Below are 21,796 nucleotides of genomic sequence, written 5' to 3'. Positions count from 1 at the left end.
CTATAATTGTCTACATTTATGTATTCAAAAATAATAAGTTCTAGGGGAGAAAACTGCGCAAAAAGATCACTCACGACTTATCTCTCCAAAACAGCGCAGCGCCCCTCGTTTTCCGTATACCGTTTTATCAATTCAAGAACGGTAAATGTAAACAGGCACTGTGTTTCAATTTTCATGTATTGATTTTTGTATAATTAAAATGGAAACGAAATATGAATAGGGAAATTATATTTGTGTTTTGTTTTGTTATTAGTACACCGAATAACGATACAAATAACTAAATTATGTTTTTGTTTTTTGTTTTTGTTCCGGTTATAAGAAAATCGGAATATGAACTAATATTCGTTGATTCTTGTTTTTCGTTGTGTCGAATGCAAAACGAAAAAGGAAAAGACGGTATATACACGGACCAATCACATGCTGGGTCACTCTAAATCATATATGTTAGATAAACCTTGATAACACTCAAGGAGATACATTTTAAACTCAGAGTAAATGGATATTTATCTGTTAAATATGAATTTAAATCTTGGGTTCAGTAGTTTTCAAAACTCTGTCACTGAGTCAAGTTTGCAACAGTTTGGGTTTTATTCAAATATGCATTTCACATAGTAGTTGTAACTAGCCTATGATCGGAAAAATACACAATATTGCTGCATGATACTTTCTCTAGATAGTGCAATAAACGCACGATAATATGCCCACTGTCAGCCAACTTAAAAATGTCAACGGCGTAGATGGTGAGCTTTGATGATATTAACTTGAAAGTCAGGGGGGGTGAGATAGTGTAGTATGTTTAGAGACGGTTTTAATTGGTTTGAATTTTGATTCACACCACAATCATAACGTACTCACGGGTATTTCACGTGAGGCAATAAGCTGAGGTTCATTATACAAGATTCTAGACCGGGCAACTAAAGAGCCAATGTATCTGGAACGGGACGTCATTTTTAAACCCCCCACCCATGTATCCTCTGTAATCAATCAATAAACTCTTCTGTTGGTTATGATTTTTAGGGGAATCCCGGTGCTAAGGATAAATATTTATATTCATTTGTAAGTCACTTGTGTTTCAATTCCCGGCTATGGACTGCATCCGGAACACACTTGATGCAGCTTGCTGTCTCCTTAAAAGTAACATATACTTTCAAAGCAGGTATGTGGTTACACAAGACACTTTACGCCGCCGAATGAAAAGAAGGGCTTTATTTACGGTTTGTTGGATGACAGACAAAAACATTCACAAAAATGTTTCTTTGGTGACCCTTTCACAATTTTAGTATCAATATATACGTGTTGATTTATTGGTATACCCTCACAAACGAAGTTTCAGAAGGGTATATTGGAGTCACTTTGTCAGTATATAGGTCTGCTTGACCGCATAAAAAGTTATACATTTGTTGAGTGAACAGCTTCTACATTTTGAAAGATATTTATTAAAATGTGGCATGTATCATCACCTTGAACACTATAGATGTTTTAATGAAAATTTTCCACTAATTTCATAGTAATGAGCTACTGAACTCAGGCTGAAATATATACTGTTTGATGAGCAAACTGTTCTACAGTTCAAAAACGATGAATTTAAACTTGAAATATGTCATCATCCATAAACTTACCTCATGAATTGATTTATTTATTCCGCATTATTGTTCCCTTTAACTAATTTATGAGCAAGGCTGTCAAAATAAATGATGTGTTTTATGGATTTAACTAATAATACATTTGACTTTTTTAAAGTTGATAAATTTGATACAATACAATCACAACTGAAGGCCATAAAGCATTCACTCTTCTTGAAAAATACATTTTCAACATACTAAACAGTGAACAATAATGTATAAAATCTGTCATGACTCTGTGCCTAATTGTTCGGCCATAAGTTATGTGATTAAAACTTAATTGTCATCAAATGAATAAACTGAGATTATATTGTGTATGGGAGATAAAAAATCAAATACGCTAAGTATAAAATATTAAAACAACAACAACAAACAACACACATGTGTGCACATTTTCAGCAAGATTACAATAAAAAAATAATTAACATAATAGTAAAGTCTATTTGAGCCGCGCTCTGGAACAAATAAGGCTTGATGCATGTGCTTACATATTCGTCCCAGATCAGCCTGTACATTCCGCTGAGGGTGGATCAAGAAATACACTTTTACACATACACTGTTTTTTGTTCAATAGAGACTTCCTTAAACGAAAAATACCTTTAAGCGGCAAGTGTCTTCAATGATGAGCCTGTGCAAACTGAACAGGCTATTCTGGGATGGCAATTTAAGCACATGCATTTAGCCACGTTTTCCCAGAGCGAGTCTCAAAGCTATGTGTGTATTGTTATTGCTATACACAAAACATAACACGATTATTACCATTATTCTCAACATTCCAGCTCACACAAAAAATTACTTGCATTTAATAAAACACATGCTGATGATAACATGGATTTCTCCACTGAACATTCCTTTAGAGTTTCATTATTTCTGTCTTTAAATTCCTTTTTTTATGATAAAATGTTCATATTTATAAGCATTTATACATTTACAAGAGATACATTAAAAAGTTGTATTACTATAAGAAGCATATGCGAAAATGAGGCTTAATTCATAAACGTAAGTTATCGTCCTATATTAGCGTGTGTCTACGACTTTAGCATCCACTCCACCTCCCAGTTCCTCATTTGCATATTCATCTCGTTCCGGTCCTTGCTGCGTTCTATGCTTCGCTTTTTACGGTCCATCGGGATCTTGGTCATTGTGTAGGGCGTGGTCACGAGTCGACTCCACGTGGGACACACCCCCGAGACCCACTGCTCCACCTTCCGTTGTAATGTGATGATGACGTCATCTTCGTCAGTTTCCGAATCGATGTGAAACGTCACGAGTGACACGTTTTTGTTGTACATCAATAGAATCTACAATAATATAACAGTCTATAAGGCGTTTTAAATGCAGGAAACCTTATCATTTGTCAAAACAAACAACACACATAAAGTTAATTAACTGCGCTTCTTCAATACCTGCACTACTCAATTACCATTAAGGTCACAAACTAGCACTTAGTAGTAGGACAATATTGAGTTTGTTTTTAAATAGGGCAATGTTGGGTTACACGTGTAGACAATTCAAGAATTTTAATAAATCTATGCTGACTAACAAAAAAGTAAACCAGAAGCTCTACTTAAAATCCTTACTATTGTATGTATAGTATCTGCGGGTTGTTTTCGTGGACTTAATTAGCCCAATCAAAAATAAGTTCTCCATAATTCCCAAATCGAGTCTACAACTGGGTGGCAACTTCGCGCTTACCTGTATGGTATTGCTAAGCGAGTTAACGTACTTGGCTGACTCCATGCTTACCTGTATGGTATTTCTAAGCGAGTTAGCGTCCTTGGCTGACTCCATGCTTACCTGTATGGTATTTCTAAGCGAGTTAACGTCCTTGGCTGACTCCAGATAGACATCCACATTGCCCACGGCTCTCCAGGCCAACTCCTGTTCCACGATCTCGAGAAGCGGGCTCGGATTGTCCGCCCCTCCGAAGATCAGTTCGTCCGCATTTTCGTGCTTGTACGTGGCGGTCGTGAGTGGTACTGAAAAAACAAAATCGTGGTACATCGACTGTTTCCGGAATCCTCCGTAAGATAGATGCAATACATCGTCTGCTGATCCAGAGTGTGAAAAGCATTGAATACAGTGAGATTATTTGAGAATCCTTTTGGGAAAATGGGCTTAATGCATGTGCGTCAAGTGTCATCCCAGATAAGCATGCGCAGTCCTTCACAAACATGTACTCTTGGAGACTTTTAATACGCAACATGTATTCAAATCAATATAGCTCCCTTATTTTAGAACGGATTTTGTAGAAATTTGAACTCATACTTATTCTACACATATCTAATACTTCATGTAAGTTTAATTGAAATTCATTTAAAATATAAAACATAACAAATAAAAAAAAAATCGCTGTAAAAGTAAAATTCTCAAAATCGTACATCGTAAAATTATAACGTGCAAAAAAAAACGCTTTAAGTTACACGTCTTAATGACCGACCGGCTTACAACATTGCGCTGATGAATATTCATACGAGCCATGTTGTGTTTCTTATTAATGCTATGTTTCCCTGGTGTAAAACCCACCGAGAATGATGACATTGAAATTAAATTTGAATTATATAGCTACGTTTATGCAAAAGCGCCCGCTTGTCCCGGATGAATGATTTGTCGTTGTCTTGCACAGAATATAGTCAAATGTTCACATATGCGATTTTATATCTAAATCTTTACTCATTACTGAGATATTTAAGTTTGAAAAGAGTTGCGTTAGAAAAGTCTCCAAGTGTATTAAACCACGTTTTCCAGAGCGAGACTCAAATCCAGTCGGCATGCACCAACAACTCAACAGTGGGAGCGTTCTTACACAGCAAGGCGTAGATCTGGGTGTTCTCGATGCACACCCTGCCGTCATGACAGGCGAGCGAGTGGACACTGGACTGGTGGTTGTCCGTATTGAAGATGGACACCTTGTCCAGTAGCGGCTGGAACGGGACACTCGCACGGGCCAGGTACTTCAGGATCATCTTCGTGCACTTTACAACCTTCTCCTTCCAAACGCTTCCTGGAAATCGTGGAAAGAAACTCATAACTGTAAGTATCCTAAAAATTATTTAAAACGTTAAGCAGAGACAGCAACTTTAATGCAATGTTATACATTTGTCTGGTAAATGACACCGCAAAACCTGTTAGACACTTGCAAATCTGACATAACTTAAAATTATGACAAACATTTTGGCAAGTTAAAACACAATCTCTGACATGACAACATCAAGACAACAGATACAATCCTGTATAATTTATGTGGCTTATTGAGTTAATGCCGGACACATTTACGTGCATTACTGTGCTTGATATGGCGTAAACAAGTTTCGCGAATTTTGAACAACAAAAGTAACAACAACAAATACGTATAACCACCATGTGTATGTTCTAACAAATTGTATTTTCTGTCCAGCAAAAATAGCGCGGAACCATTCAGACAATGTTAAATGTTGCATATGCAATATATATTTACTAAGTATTTAATAAATAATTATTTTGTTATAGTCACTTTATTTTGTTTTGTTATTTTGCGAACATGACCATTTCAAGTACAAATAGATTTTAACTGTTCACATACGTTCATGATAATATAAATTTACATTCCGCCGCTGAGAAAATGTTAATAATTGGCAACAAGAATGCATTAAATTAATCTATATATACATATTTTTAAGCTGCAAAATCACGAATTTCATTATACCACCTTCGCAATAATTCGCACGCGCACGCTCGCACAAACAGAACCCCTACAGAATCCCTACCAGCGCTCGGGCATCCTCCGCAGGTGTCGACGACGCACGCCTCGATTTCCGGCATTATGTCAGGACGCGGTAGTTTCCCGGTGCCCGCGGCTGACGTCAGACGTCGTTGGAGAATGACGCTAACGTTATAACGTGACTCGTGCGTTTCCACGCAGAATGAATTGTCGGTTTTCCAGCAGTGTCTGACGTTGATGATATTTATGTAAGACATTAGAGAGTTAGATTCTCAGTTTTAAGGCAATATGAAATAACAGCGTCTTAAGTTTCAATACAAAATATTGCAATTATGATATTTGCTGTCAATTAATGTGTACTGGAACTCTTATTAAACTCCAACAACATAAGTCTTGTGGAATTTACAAATGAAGCCATCCACATTTAAATTATCACACCATTTTGGACCAAACACTTACCCTTCTTGATCGAGGTCAAAGTTGAAGTAGAAATATTCGCGCCCCAGAGCTGGGGTGTTACAGATGACGGGGTCGGGTCGGGCAGTGACCACAGATCCGCCTAGTATTCAAGAAAAATGACGATTTTTAATTTAAGCCTCTTCCTTTGAAACAGGGCATAATGCATGTGCGTAAATTGTCGTCCCAGATTATCATGTACAGTCCCTACAGGATAATCTGGGACGACACTTTACGCCTGACATGGATTTTCGCTAAAAAGTGACTTCATTGGGTAGTTAAATACCATAGCAACGGAAATTGTCGTCCATGATTTGCCTGTGCAAACAACACAAGATAATCTGTGACGATTATTTGCACAAATGCATTAAGTCTGGTTTTTCCAGAGCGCTGATAAATTAAATATACTTAATAAAGGATTACTAAAGCGTCAATTTTATGAAATGTCGGACCGGAAGGATCACGTATTAGAATTATTGACTTCAAACTTGAGGGTTGCCGGTTGGTATTCCTGACCGCCAATATAATGCGCGCGGTTATTGGCATTGACATTACAAACCATTTAAATTTATTAAATAAGACATTGTACCACAAACCCTGTGCAATCATGTCCTGTATGAGTTTTAATCGATTAAAGAGTGGAGTGTTGCCGCTGTCCCAAACCTCCACAACCAAAGCGTTCTCATCGGCAATCGGTCGGACGTCGAAGTAGAGTCTATCGGCCTTGCAACCGATCCCGATTCCAATCTGCTGCGTGCGCACGCTCTTCGCGATCCGGATGAGGGAAATGGCCAACCGGAACAGGTTATCCTCGGAGGCTACGTCATTGGGCTTTAACTCTACGGCCTGTCCCATTTCGAATCTGAAACCGTCAAATGTTTATTTGATTTGCATAGACAAAAACATAATACGATAAAAATCTGATCATAGTGCGAACTGGGAATGTCGTTAGATAAATAGCATTGATCTATCCCGCCTGTTGATTGTGACCTCCACATAAATGTGATATGAGTTATTTGGAAACGTTAGCGTGATGGACGCTTTGTTGTCGAAGACAAAATATTTATCTTGTTTATTTCAGACATATATGTATCATATCAAGTTAACCCAATAACCGGGCTTAAAGAGATGCTTAACTGCTAGCAATGTGCCACAAAACATAGCAATTTGTTTCATGGAATATTAAAATCCTCGCCGCTATTAATAGTTTGTATAAAGACGTGTGCATCTTACATATCAGACATTTCCATGCGCCATGTTCATCATCGACACTTTCAAATGCCATGCATTTACATTTTACTGCTTGAGTTGTATTGTAAGAAATTATTTAAGCAACTAATTCAACCTCACCGCATCTGCTCCTTTTCGTGACGAGTAGCTATGTTGTCGAGATTGACAGATCTTGGCCTGTAACCGGAGCCGGTAATGCCGTAGAAACCGCCCTTAAAGTCATCGTAACTGAGGTCTAGAAGATACACCAACATCGTGTCGAGACGAATGTATCTTTTACCGGGACTGACGAACGCGTTCAGTTTGAAATGTTCTGACACATCGCCGCTTGAGGTCGATACATCGAATAGCAGAGGTTTTCTCGATTCATTTCTTAAACTTTCGGGATAATCGTATTCGTCCTCTTCACCGAGTGGGAGGGGAACGGAAATCAAGTTTGCGGTCGGAAACTGGGCCAGATTTGTCTGAATTCCATCCTGTACCTTGACGCACACGTTTATGACGTCATTCGAAACGTGCATGACGTAATCGAATCCGGCCAGGATTGCGTATTGAGTGAACACTTGCGAAGAGAGACTCCCGCCTGCTTTCAGCGTGATTTGGGCAGCCCTGTAATTAATTGTAGCCGTCAATTAATTCATCAATGTTTTCATTATTATGGGAGAAACCTGTTTTTCATTTGTTATACTTATTGCTCTTAAATCTCTTAACCGGCACTTCTTTTATTTTATGTTTGGTACGGTTAATAAACTAGTTTTAAGAGAGCCGCCGACCGTTCAATCTTTCAGTTTGTGTTAATAGAAAGGGACACAACTTCAACAGCACTAATAGAATAATTAGATCGCGCATTACCTCCCTTCCATAAACTGCTTATCTTTTACATTTGTAATATTCATCGTTAATGCCTTCTTGACGACAACTGAAAAATATATAAAGTAATATTCGAATAAATGTGCATGTCTTACGAACTGTGAGTTAAACTACATTTTAATTTTGAATAAAATTATTTTGTCTGTGTTTTTTTTTGTAAAGACGCTAAAGAAATGTAAACGATTAAGTATCTCACAACTAAACAATTTGTAAAAAACAAAGCCTCACTGCAATATGTATCATGTTTTAACACAATAAACGCCGAAATGTTTTAATCAAAATTATGGCTGTTAAATAAACAATTAAACAACACAAAAATAAGTTTATAATTTTTACAACGCTGCATAATAAAGTACACGGGTAGTTCTCACGTGCATTGCCAATACACAATATCAAATCAGAATAGAATAACGTGTTGCACACACCTCTTTCAGACGACGGAAGAATCTTGGTCAGTCGCTGGAGCCTGGCCGCGAGACGCATGTGCATAGTGCGGGTACCACACCAGTTCCAGTGGTCGTCAATGTCGCCCGAGTGCAGGGTGCAATCCCCATGACAACGCCTCGTTTCCACGCCGCACCACGCTCCCGTGTCGCCCTCTGGCTCGAAGTCGACGTCGCTCAGTGGATACTCGATGAGTCTGGTATGAAATGTCACATTTTAGCCTCGCTTAAAAAAAATCGGGTTTAACGCATGTTCCAGATACAGGTTCCAGATAAGTCTGTGCAGTTCGCAAAGGCTATCAGGGACGACACTTTCCGCTTTTATGAAAGACTTTGTCTGAAGGAAGTCTCATCTCAACGAAAATCGAGTACATATAAGCAAACATACAAAAACATACAGAAATTGCGAAACGTTTCGTCCCTGATTAAGCCGTGCAGACTGCACAGACTACTCAGGGACGACAATTTACGCACATTCATTTAGCCCCGTTTTCCAAGAGCGTCGCTCACTTTAACAAGCTAGGTAAGGGTTAGGGAAATATTGAGGGTCTAAAAAGATACAAGGTGCTGATAAGTTATTGGCACAGTCAGAATTAAAATGCTCATACATTGGCAGTTAAACAATTGAATATTATTCATATGCTTTAAAGATCTGCAAAATATGCAGTTGTTATGGCAACATTCGACTAAATGTTTCTATATAAGCATACACATTCTGAAATAATTTTTGCTTGGTTAATTAGGTGATTTAACAACTATAAATGTGCTCATCGTCTTCAAGAAATTTCATAATGATCGTAACAGACTTGCATTTGCACTTAATGGAGATTTCCATAACTCTGTCGGTACAAACCCATATTTGATAACGAAACATATCACGCAAAAATGTTTGTTTCCTTTTACTATCTCCAGAAATTGGTTCGGAGGGTCTGCTAAACGTTTCCCATTAATTTCTTGTAACTTAAGGAAGTCAGCATTATTTCCCGATTTAGTAAGTATTCATTGACAGAAGGGATTGATTTCTCTAATATTCTTTACATGTAACAGCTTTTAAAGAAAATACTATCAAATTGAGCTAATATCATCGTGATCTCAATTCGGAATAAACAAAAATATAAAATAAAATATAATAATAAACGCCTTTGAACGCAGTATGAATTATTTTTTAATGAGCAAATCAGGCGCTTACCGTCTAAATCTTTCGGTGTCATCCTGGGACACACTTCCGGTGAACGCCCCACACGCGACGTCCATGGTCGACCCCTGTGGGTACTGACCGCCAACCGGAAGTGGTAACACCGAGGTCAGGTTTACAGACGGCGATTTCGAAACCGCGTCCCCTATGTGCATAAGAACACAGAATCAGTAAAAAAAATATGCACATTGATTACATTATCTTTTGAACTATATGCATTGCATTTTACCCTTTCAACTATGCAAATGGCAAATATACTAGTATACGATAAGGTGTACAAAAACAATGTTTCGAACGATTGATTTTCTTGAACGTTCCTAAAGTGAAAAATACAGTAACCTAGCGGATTGACCTCACTAGAAGGCCCTTTTTGCATTTTTATTTTGCTTAATATAGTTTTACCTAGTTTTTCTAGCAGCTCTTTCACCATTGTATGCTCCACGTGTCCCGATCTGCGCGTGCGCGAAAGCAGCGACCGCTTACGGCGATCACTTTTTGGTTTCCTCTCTACGCATGCGCTAACCTTCGCGTCTTCTTTCGCAACGTACGCAAAATTCGCGCACACGGCAAGCTCGCTGAGTCGCCTCTGTACATAGTCATCGGTTTCCAGGGCCACCGGGGAGAATGCGTTGGCCTTTGTGATGGACATTTCTGCCCCCCGACCTTCATAGAACACTGATTCGTTTTCATGACGACCGTTCGGGAAATCGGACGTGTCTTCATCGAATGCCTCTTGTATTACAAGCTTTCCTGTGAAAAAACAGCAACACAATATCGGTTGATGAATATTCTTGAGGGTCTGTATACAAGAAACAATGTTCACCTGTTTCAGTCCTGCATTCGGGAAGCTCCATATAGCTCTAACCATGGTAAAGTGCATGTACGTGCTTGAGTCCGTTTGTCCGATTCTGTTCGGGCTGTTACTTCATAATTCGTCATGAAAATTAAAGTATATTTCTATAATCGTTCACCATGTGGATAAGGCTAGTAAAATGTGAGATGTATTTCAAATTCTCAGACATTATCTTAATATTTCATCGGACAAATTGTAAAAATGACTTAGCAAGTGTTACCATGTTGTAACTACGTATTGCGTGGAAGCCCTCTTTCTATGGACATGAAACTAGTTGTTATAAGACTTTCAAAGAATGATACAGTTTCTTTATATTACATCTTAAGTCAGTTCTCGTTTACTGAAGACCCCTGGAATAAATTTAATAAGTTCAATATGTAACGTGCATATTGACTACAAGTCAGTACTCATCTCAACTATAGATTATAATGCACATTTTACCAATCTTTGTCAGTAATGTTGTCAACATCGCGACGATAAATATTTTCACGTCAGCATTATGGCAAAACAACTGAGAAAACTAAATAAAAGCTCAATTCGCCGCATACTGCAAAATCATTTTCTTTCGTCGGCAATTAAAGTTCGAGGCTGAAAAAAAAGTTTATTTCATGGACATGTATATTCGTGGATCTCTGATTTTGGAAAACAGAAAGGAATTTGCGTCCGTCATTTCCGATGCGTTTGTGTTAAATTCATTGATCGACCAACCCAATAATTCAACGAAAATTCATGCATCACGAATAATGACAAATTCACAGTTTTTAAAAGCACATTAACACTCAAAATCAACGAATGTTTCGTACAATATTTCAAAAATCAAGTAAACACTTAAAAATGTTCCTTATAGCATTAGTCAATTTTTTAATGCCAGGTGTTGTCTGGTAAAATATATTTAATTTAGATTACAAAATGCTCCTTTTTATTTTTTGCTGTTTTATAGTTTTGTTTTACAATATGTTCCATGTGAATTTCCGGCTACGATATTAGAACATTTATTAGCGAATGCGATATTGTCTTATGGCAGCGTCAGAAGCACGACGTAGTTTTCACGAAGCCAGTCTTGCGAAATATTTTTACAGTATTTATGTTACTTCAAATCGCACTCACTGTCTGGCCATTCTGCCTCTATAAATTTCGCAAGTCGCGACACAGACGCTGCTAATTCCGTTGAGACAATACGATCCGCGCATGCGTCATTGACAGTATCGGAAACCACGTGATCCCTGCAGTCCACGCAGGCGCGACCGGGGTGTCCGCACCACGTTGCGTTTCTTTCCTCGGCGGAAAATAGAACGTAGTTGCCCCAGAGTTGATAGAGACTGCAAACAAAAAGCGCAATACTTTGAAATAAAAAATACAGGCGAAAATAAACTTTGAAATATACAATAGTAATCTACAATGAGCATTTCGACACTGTTTCTTCTCGGTTTAGACTCGTTCTAGAACATACAATATTCCCTTCTATGACGCATGCAAATTTATTTTGTAACATGGGAATATTGAAAACAAAATCGTTAAGAAAAAATATGAACAAAGACAAACATGTGTGTTTGATACGACCAGGAAGAGTGATTAATGCCTTTAGTAATTGTACTGAAAGGTCACGTAATGGAGCTCCGTGTGAGGCATCTTGCTTAGATATTCGTTGTCTGTAACTATTGTTACGTGATTGCATTACATTAATAAATCTCGAAATAAAGTCAATATTCAGTGTAAACGTCTTAATGAGAACGTCTTATCGGTTAATCAAGGGCATTACCTTGAGAACTCGATGTCGTTTCGAGTCAGTTTCTTGCTCGGGTACCCACAAGCGGTATTCATACTGACGTCATTGTTCTTTGTGTAGTTCTCCGCGTGACAATCAGCGTGGCACTTGTAGGATAACTCCGCCTCCATAACGTTTATCTTGCGTGACAGACTGTCCATCACTTTGACGTTCCTTGAAACAACATCAAATCATTGAAAGCATCGAATTAGCTGTTTAAAGGGACAATACCCGATCTCATACGGAAATGCTTCCGAATAGTTGAGCCTCGTTCTCGGAAAACTGGGCTTAATTCGTGTGTTTAAAGTGTCATCCTATATTAGCCTGTACAATCCGCAAAAGCTTATCAGGGACGACAATTTGCGCTTTTATTTTTATTTTGAGTTTAAAGGAACTCTCGTCTGAGCAAATTTCAGTTAAGGCGGAAAGTGATTCCCAGTTTTGAAAGAATGAGGTTCATTTTATGTATTTGTTACAACTGGCATGAAAAACTATGATTAATTTAATTAGAATGATTGACGGCATTACGATATTATGCCTATGTGATTAAAACTATAACAAAAACATACACGTTAATATTCCGACAGTTCTTATAATAAAAGGTTTATGACAAGGGCACCAACTAAATGGTTCATATCTAACTGAAAAATACAAAGAGAAATTTTTTCCCGTATAATCCTGTTATATTTGTGTAGGCATTATGTTTGAAAAAATAAACTTTAGTTCCTCAAAACGGTAGGGCGAGGTAGTAAGACCGGATGAAATTTGTAAAACAAAAATAAGACCATACCATCAATACATATACTAGTAAGCCGTGACCTGAAAAAAACGGGGGTTAATGTATGTGCGTAAAGTGTCGTCCAAGAGTAGCTTCTGCAGTGCGCACATGCTAATTAGGTACGACACTACGCCTAGCCTGGATTTTCGGTAAGAAGATACTTTTTAAAAACAATGTAAAGTGCCATCCCTGATTTGCCTGTGCGAGCTGCACAGTCATATCTGCGACAACACTTTACGCACATGCATTAACCAAATGTTTTCCGAGAGCGAGACTGATATTTTTGCGTACCAAATATGAATCCCGAAGGCATCCACGGAGAAATCTGTCTCCGCTACAGTGACGTTGGTATCGACGTAAACGTGAACGCGGTTGCAGCGTTTAATCGTATCGCCCGTAGAGAAGGCGTTGATCGTAGGGCGTGTACTGAAAACAAATTAAAATCTATATTCCACCAAATCCAATAAATTTTCTTTTCATTTGATGCTTACAAATGATTATTTTTGTATGTTTGCCATTCTGGACAATATAATTCTCCGTTGGAAGCCCCCGCTATCTTATTACATGTATTTTTAAAGGAGGCTAATACATATGTTTTTATAAACATCTATTCAGAGAAATCGCCCTTGGTAAAACTGCATTTAATTGGGGGTCACAATGGGGAAACCAAAAATATCTAAACATAGTTCCGATAAAACAATGACATTTATCGATAATTTTCACTGTTATTTTTCACTGTTTGAAACAGTAAAATATCAGTTTTAATTCACTGATATTTCTCTATAAACCATCGGAAAGCATAACATAAAAGTTTTTATTAATAAAATAACAATGAAAATAATACTAATTTCAAAATTGGTGTTTATTTTATATCGTGCAAAAAGTGCTTGTTGAAATCAAAGAACACTTCGGCCTAAAGGAGGTTGAGATATTGTATCACTTATCATATACCAAATGTATCGCTTTTTCTTTAAACAATATGCATAGAGAGTAAAGGGAAGAAATTAATGCGCTTACGTCTAGGGAAAAAATCATTGTAAACTGTTAATTAAAAATGGGCCGTGCTCTGCGAAAAGGGGGTTTAATGCATGTGCGTAAAGTGTCGTCCATGATTACCCCTTTAAACGAAAACTAAAATAAAGGCGGAAAGTGTGGTCCTTGATCAATCTGGGACGAAACTTTACGCACGCATTAAAACCCTTTTCACAGAGCACGGCTCAAATATAAAGAAATTCAAGAAACGACATGATGGAACATTCTTCACTTTCACACAATAATCAGGACAACTTTCATAGGGATAAAAAGTTAACAACAACATATACAACCTTATTTGTACTGGTGGCCCCAGTTTCATGTCGATATCCTTCTGCGCCCAGGAGATGTACGGCGTGATAGTCATGTTCTGGTAGAAGGCGAACGTGGCGTTGAATGTCCGGTTGGCGTCCACGCTCTGGTCAGTAGTGGTCACTGTCCAGTTGTACACCGTTACGTCATTCTTGGTCGGCTTGCCCTCCACGAAACTTTGAGCTGGAAACGCGATTGTAAAAAAGCCTCGTTATGGGAAAACTGGGCTTAATACATGTGCTTAAAATGTCGTCCAAACACAGGCCAATCTGGGGCAACACTTTCAGCCTTAACTGGAAAGTTTGCTACGAAAAGACTTACTTTAATAGAAAAATACAATAAAAGCGGAAAGTGTCTTGCTTATTAGCCTGTGCGGACTGCACATACTAATCTATGACGGCACTTGACGCACATGCGATAACTCGATAAGGCGGAAGACTCTTCTACGTATTTCAGTATTAAGCAACAGTCGTATATATTCGAAAAGATTAGCTCGAGAAAAGTTCATATACACAAACACAGTATATGAAACGTTTTTCGACTAATTTCACATTAGTTACTCATTTCCTTGGTATGAGGTTCACTTAAACATTGTGAAAACACAAACAAACTCTCGTGATGCAAAAACTTTATATCGTTCGGCGCTAAAATATAATACAAAACAAAACACGAATTCTTACAGATAACTGTCCTTCCTTGCAACTCCACATTTCCCTTGTAGTTTGTGGCGTGTTTAGTTACAGCCTTGAGCGCGATATTAGCCTGGGTCGACGCGTTCACGGTAAGCATTATGGGCGAAAACGTCTGGAACGTCGCTAGCGGAACTTCGAATATCGGCGTAGAATGGTTCACAAGTAAAACGCCGGTCTTTGTCAGGGAAATTTCTTGGTCAGTTGTGATGCTAAAGAAAAACTGTATTTTGAGGCATGTAATTATGTGCCACCACGACGGAACAACAATGGCTACGATTTCACCACCATCAACATCATCATTATGACGTCATTACCATAAACAGAATCAGCATCATCATCAGCAGCAGCAGCAACAGCATCGTCATCATCATCATCATCATCATCACCATCATCATCATCATCATCATCATCACCATCATCATCATCATCATCATCATCATCATCATCATCATCATCATCATCATCATCATCATCATCATCATCATCATCATCATCATCATCATCATCATCATCATCATCATTATCACCATCATCATCATCATCATCATCATCATCATTATCATCATCATCAATGGCATCATCATCAATGTTATCATTATCATCATTGTCATCATCAATGTCATCATCATCATCGTCGTCGTAATATTCACCATCCTTTTGCTAAGTATTAAAATAACCAGTATCATCATTATCGTCACTCCATTACCATGACGCAATCATCGTCATCTTTATGAATCGTACATCATTATCGTAAAATTCTAAATAACGGTCTACGACAATGCCGTGTCAGCATTTTTATCACCACAATCATCATCAACAACAGCAAAGCATCATACTTATCGTCGAATTGATACAATCAGTATGTTTACATTCTCAACATTTGAGCCGCATTCTGGGAACACGGGGGGTAATGAATGAGCGTAAAGTGGCATTGCAGGTTAACATGTGCATTCAGGGACAACACTTTCCGCTTTTATGGAATTTTGCGTTTAAACGAAAATTCAGTGTATGCGGAAACTGTCGTCCTTATATGCCTGTGAGGACTGCACAGACTAATCTGGGACGACACTTTACGCACATGCATTAAGCGCAGTGTTTACAGAACGCCGCTCATATATTATTTGTCATGTGTAATATGTGGAATGATGGGCATATTGCCTTTTTTCCTGATTAAAGCATATCTATCGACTCAAGTATGTTCGACAATGTTAGATCCCTAATGCCCTCATGACCTACGTGTACTCATGGGTGATCTTCGTATTGACATCCATCTCCATCATGTATTTCTTGATGACGGGTTTGTTGTCCACTTTGTAAATCACCAGCTCCCTACAAGCATCGTAAGATCCTCGTTAGACATTTTGGTAAGCGGGGCTTAATGCATGTGCGGACTTTAATGGTAGTTTGCGTTCAAAAGCAGTCTCTTCTAAACAAAAAATCTGAAAATGGCGAAAAGTGCCGTTCTTTATTAACCTGTGCGGACTGTTTAAGCGACATTTTCCGCTTTAAGTGGTTTTCTTTTAGAAGAGACTTCGTTGAAACGAACAATACAATACAACGAAATGTGTCGTCCCTGATAAGCCTGTGCGGATTGTATAAGCTTATATGGGACTACACTTAACGTACATGCATTAAGCCCCGTTTTATCAGTGCATTTCATTTTTAAGAACATTGAAATCAGCAGACATAAGGTAGCTTTTACGAGTCAACCCATCAGTGTTAATGGACTAACAATAGATTAAATGCATGAACAAGTGTTAACCATTTGGGTGACGTATAAACAAGGTTCCTTACATGTAATATGAAATCTGGCTATAACCATGGCAATTGTGGCACCGGAACAGGAAGTCCTTTCCATCATAGGTGGCGTTGCTGTCTGTGTCAACATCCGGTTCATATTTTCCGGTGCGTTTATACAGGTTCACCGTTTTATGCGCCTGCATGTAGAATGTTTTTTAATGCACAAGTTTAAAAATATATATATATTGACACGACAGTAAGTGGGAGAGCCCAAGCAGGCGGGCGGTAGTTTAAATTAAAAAAAAAAATAGCAGAAAGAAAATTAAAAAAAAAACGAGTCTTACGCGTTAGGTTCGGGCCTCAATTGTCTGAGGTAGTGTTGCCCGCAAAAAAAACAAGGCTCCTCGCTTGACCGTCAAAGTAAAAAAGTCACGGTAATCCAAATATCAGAAATCAACCCTTACACTTCAGCCTTGCTCTTGGGAAACGGAGTTTAATTTTAAGTCATGTGCGTTAAGGTCAGACTGCACAGGTTAATCTGGGAGACACTTAACGCAAATGCATTAAACGTCGTTTTTCCAGAACGAGGCTCACTTAGTTAGAGCATGATGGATGTAAAAACCATGACAACACAATTGACAGACATTGTATTGCATTAACAAGAATACAAACAAGAACCAGATCTCTATTTCTAAGATCATGGCCACACTTCACTGTGAAATGCCAAACATACGTAATTAAACCGTAACAATTCCTACTCAGCATAACTTTGCCAAGCATGGATGGAATTTTTAAATAGGAAGATTTGAGTGTGTCGCGAACAAACCCAAGAACCATATGTCAAGGTTTCAGTTTGAGGTCAAAGTTTAAAACATTAGTATGGGCATAAATAGGATTGTCAAATTTTTGTTAGAAGTTTAATGCAAGCTGAGATAGAAACAGGTAAACGTGACAATTTTTGGTCATATATCAAACATAAGAAATACCGGCAATGCTCTACAGAGAATTGAGACTTTGTCCAAACTTTACTTTAGGAGAAACAATTGACCGACAGCCTTGTAATTTCCCCCTTTTCAATGAAAGAGGCAATTAATGTTGTTGTTTTCAATGACGAAGACATGTAATAAATCATGAAATTACCTCGTCGTCCCCCATGTTGTTGAATGGTATGTTTCTTGTGAACGACGCGTTGTAGTCGACACGGTTTAGAACGGTCCTCAGCGGGTTGGATAGGTAGCGTTTGTGTCGTGACGGGATGAGCTCCCCTTGCTGGTAATGGACCTTGATGACTGCGTTATCGAATACTTCGAGTGGACTGAGGAACAAAGGCACATAACATTTGAGTGAGGAACAAAGGCACATAACATTTGAGTCTTGCTCTGGGAAAAAGGGGTTTAATGCATGCAAATAAAGTGTCGTCTCAGATTAGCGTGTGTAGTACGAACAGGCTTATCAGGGCATCACTTTCCGCGTAAGGTAGATTCGCGCATAAAATATACATTCTTTTAACGAAAATACAATAAAGCAGAAAGTGTCGTCCCGCGAACTGCATAGGTTAATCTGAGACAATTTCACAGCAAGACCTATTTAAATCAGCAGTGCTTTAAGTAGCTGATAAATAATGGTGATGATACGTTTTGATAGTTTTACAGTTATACACTATACCAATACCATGAACAACTAAAAGTAATTTGATTGACTCGTTTCTTTTCTCGTGCCTGGTTGGCAGTTTCAATAATTCAAGCGGACACTAAATATATAGAAACACATTTGTCATAATAATCATACTGATACTCATATTAATATTACTTAATACCTTTTTTTAATTAGCACAACATGATCACAAATTCGTTTTTTGTGAATCCTAAAGGTTTTAAGCATATCTTGGTAAGGAAACAATCTCTTACAAGACTTGATGCCTGAATACGCAACCGGTCATCGGCATGTAAAATTGAGCCTCGTTTTGGGAAAACGGGGCTTAATGCATGTGCGTAAAGTGTCGTCCAAGATGAGCCTGTGATTGGGGACGACACTCTGCCTTTATGAACTTTTTGGTTAAAAGGCAGTCTCTTCTAATCGATAATCCAGTTTAGGCGGAAAGTGTCGTCCCTGATTACCCTTTGCGGACTACACAGGCTTATATGAGAAGACATGTCACGCACACGCATTAAGCCCCGTTCTACAAGAGCGAAGCTCAATTACGGGTCGAAATATTCAGTCTGAATAAAAACATGTTTGTAAATCGTACCCCGCCTCTGTCGTGTGTATTTCAACGACTCTCTCCTTCGGTCGCAGCAAAGTCCCGATTTTGGCGTAGATCGTGTGAGACTCCGGCTTGTAGACATTGTGCGAGCAGTTCCACTGCGGTCCACCAATCAGAATCTGCCCTTTTGTCCACGTAACATCCGGTTTGTCGTCGTCAAGACGAACAAGTATCTTGTTGTCTTTGCATAGCACCCTCTGAAGTGAACTTAAGAATTTAATTTGTAGCCACGCTCTGAGAAAACCGTGCGAAATACATGTGCGTAAAGTGTCGTCCTAGCACAGGCTAATCAAGGGCGATTCTTTCCGCCTGGATAGGGTATTCGTTTAGAAGAGACAGTTTTAAACGTGAAATTCCGTAAAAGCGGAAAGCATCATGCCTGATTAAACTTTGAGAACTGCACAGGCTAATCATGGGCGATACTTTACGTGTTACTGGGTGTGGCTCAAATAGTTTGTCTTTTTAATCGCTTGAACCGGTTGGATAAGTGTTTCAGAAATATGTAATGGTATATCTGAGTGATGTCTATCCGCCCGTCAGTTCGTCCGAAAAACTGGATCCTATCTCAAAATCCGCTTCAGATACAAGCAGTATATTAGCCTACGCCACTGCGACATTGTAAAGCAGTGTATACAAAATCACGCTTCATTTACTTCATACACATACATGTATATTGAACATTGGAAAAATTACAACATGTGCTTAAATAGCTTTTCGCGTCATAGAAATTTACTTCCTGTTCCAGAAATCAATGAGAGTGATTAAACTCCGGCATATTGATTGATTTGGACCTTCTTACCTGCTTCATAACGAGTGATATTTAAATGAAATAATACTACAACTTATGTACTCCATATGGGGTTTGCGTTTAAGAGAAATAGTTGAAATTGTTTTCTAACTTGTTGATTAAATCCCCCATGTCGTGTAATCTCAATAATTAATGTTCGGTTTGCATTATTCTAATAAACAGCCGGGTTTATGTAGATGGAATATTCGTTACCATAATTTTGCCTTTCAAATATGCCTTTTAACTGTTTTTGTGTAAAATTGAGATATCTAAAATTCGTAAATAATAACTCGGCGCGATTTAAAATATTAATGGATTTTAAAAAGGCTTCAAACGTACCTATATCGTTATCATAAACTATACATGAAACTATAGGCACGTATACAGTTTTCAAAATATTTGACCATCTTGAGATTTAATCGTACGAACATGAAAACCCGATCATTTATTGTTTGCACGAAAGGCTTTTAAATAGTGCAAAAATAGTGCAATATGTTGTCCTGTTTATGAAAGTCCTCAAATCATCATTTTATTATTTTTTTAAGATGAACGCGTTTTTTCTTCACATTTGACGAAGGGTATATAGATTTTAGTTAATGTTTCAAAAATATCAAAAATACCTCAAGATAATTAATTGACAAATAATTATATGACCCCTCCCCACCTACCCCCATCCCTCCCCACCTACCCCCATCCCTCCCCACCTACCCCCATCCCTCCCCACCTACCCCCATCCCTCCCCACCTACCCCATCCCTCCCCACCTACCCCCATCCCTCCCCACCTACCCCCATCCCTCCCCACCTACCCCCATCCCTCCCCACCTACCCCCATCCCTCCCCACCTACCCCCATCCCTCCCCACCTACCCCATCCCTCCCCACCTACCCCCATCCCTCCCCACCTACCCCCATCCCTTTCCCGCACGCCACGAAGTACAGGGGGCTGTCTTTGCTAACACCTTTGCTAAACCCAACCTGTGTAAACTCACCCCAAGGGTTTGTATCTTTATCGACATAATGTTATTGGAATATATACCGTGTTTTTTTTAAATTGATATCTATTAAACACCCAAAGGTCACTTAACAGCCCCAGACCCGATGCATAATATGTTGATAATTATATACGTACCGGTATATTATTAATTGTCGTCGAAAATTCCGCTCGTCCAAAAACGTTTTGCTTCCTAATCCATATCATAGTTTTATAGCGAAATCACATTTTACATTATATACGCGGGTTTACTATGATTGGGATTATCATCGTATATAACAATTAAGCCTCGCTCTGGGAAAATGAAGCTTAATGCATGTTTGTAAAGTGTCGTCAAAGAATAGCCTGTGCGGTCCGTACATGCTAATCAAAGACGACACTTTCCGCCCGAACTGGATTTTCGCAAAAAAGAGACTTATTTAAACAAAACGATATAATGAAAGAGGAAAGTATCGTCCCTGACTAGCCTGTGCGGATTACACAGGCTAATCTAGTACGACACTTCGCGCACATGCATTAAACCTCGTTTTTACAGAGCGATTCTAATATGTTAACAATAAAAGTTGCTAAAGATCGCGCTCACCTTGACGCTTGCAATTCTGTCCAGGTCAATGATATCTGCTAGCGTCCCTCTACTCTGCAGCCTCAGCCGCCCGCCGGTCTCTCGCTCCTCGAGATGAATGTCGTCGTCAAACGTTAACGCTTCCGATGACCTCACTAACGACGCGTCCTCGTAAGCGGCACAAATGGCAGCCAGAACCGCCGCGACGAGCAACAACGTATGCCTCATAGTTACTAAGTACCTTCGAAAAAGTAGAAGCGCGTTTTCCTTAATTATTTAATACCCGAACATCTCATTACGTTGATGTTAGATTTAAATCATCTAGTATCCTCAACGAAGAGTTATGGAATATAGCTACACCTTAAAAAAAGCATATTTTTTCCCTAAAGCTATCGAACGTTATCTGATTATAACAAAGTCTACGTTTAAAATTCTACTAAGTACTCCATTCTACCGACACGGAACAAGAATAGTTTGCACTCGAGCGTCTGTTATTGGACGATTG

General features: G+C 38.6%; 1 protein-coding gene across 1 annotated transcript; it reads right to left on the bottom strand.

Annotated features, from left to right (window-relative positions):
* Positions 1-564: 564 nt before the first annotated feature.
* LOC127859084 (uncharacterized) lies at positions 565-21,762 on the bottom strand. Its single transcript, XM_052396507.1, has 21 exons — positions 21,313-21,762; positions 18,937-19,148; positions 17,829-18,003; positions 16,743-16,885; positions 16,185-16,277; positions 14,937-15,157; positions 14,238-14,439; positions 13,204-13,338; positions 12,129-12,308; positions 11,477-11,688; positions 9,919-10,266; positions 9,511-9,661; positions 8,304-8,518; positions 7,861-7,927; positions 7,129-7,617; positions 6,375-6,640; positions 5,782-5,881; positions 5,369-5,550; positions 4,429-4,626; positions 3,420-3,601; positions 565-2,923 (listed from the first exon to the last, which is right to left on the bottom strand). Exons 1-21 carry the CDS (start codon positions 21,517-21,519, stop codon positions 2,651-2,653), a joined length of 4,251 nt encoding a protein of 1,416 aa, XP_052252467.1. The 5' UTR covers positions 21,520-21,762; the 3' UTR covers positions 565-2,650.
* Positions 21,763-21,796: the final 34 nt, after the last annotated feature.

Source organism: Dreissena polymorpha, chromosome 14 (genome assembly GCF_020536995.1).
Source record: "Dreissena polymorpha isolate Duluth1 chromosome 14, UMN_Dpol_1.0, whole genome shotgun sequence".
Taxonomy (NCBI): Eukaryota; Metazoa; Mollusca; class Bivalvia; order Myida; family Dreissenidae; genus Dreissena; species Dreissena polymorpha.
The sequence above is the reverse complement of the archived record's forward strand: the minus strand, read 5'-3'. Positions and strand labels throughout refer to the sequence as shown.

Coding starts and splice junctions, on each gene's coding strand:
- LOC127859084 (XM_052396507.1), bottom strand. CDS start 21,519: ATGAGGCATACGTTGTTGCTCGTCGCGGCGGTTCTGGCTGCCATTTGT. Junction 13,339..14,237: donor GGGCCACCAGTACAAATAAG/GTTGTATATGTT, acceptor ATTTGTTTTCAG/TACACGCCCTACGATCAACG. Junction 7,618..7,860: donor AAGCAGTTTATGGAAGGGAG/GTAATGCGCGAT, acceptor AATTAATTACAG/GGCTGCCCAAATCACGCTGA.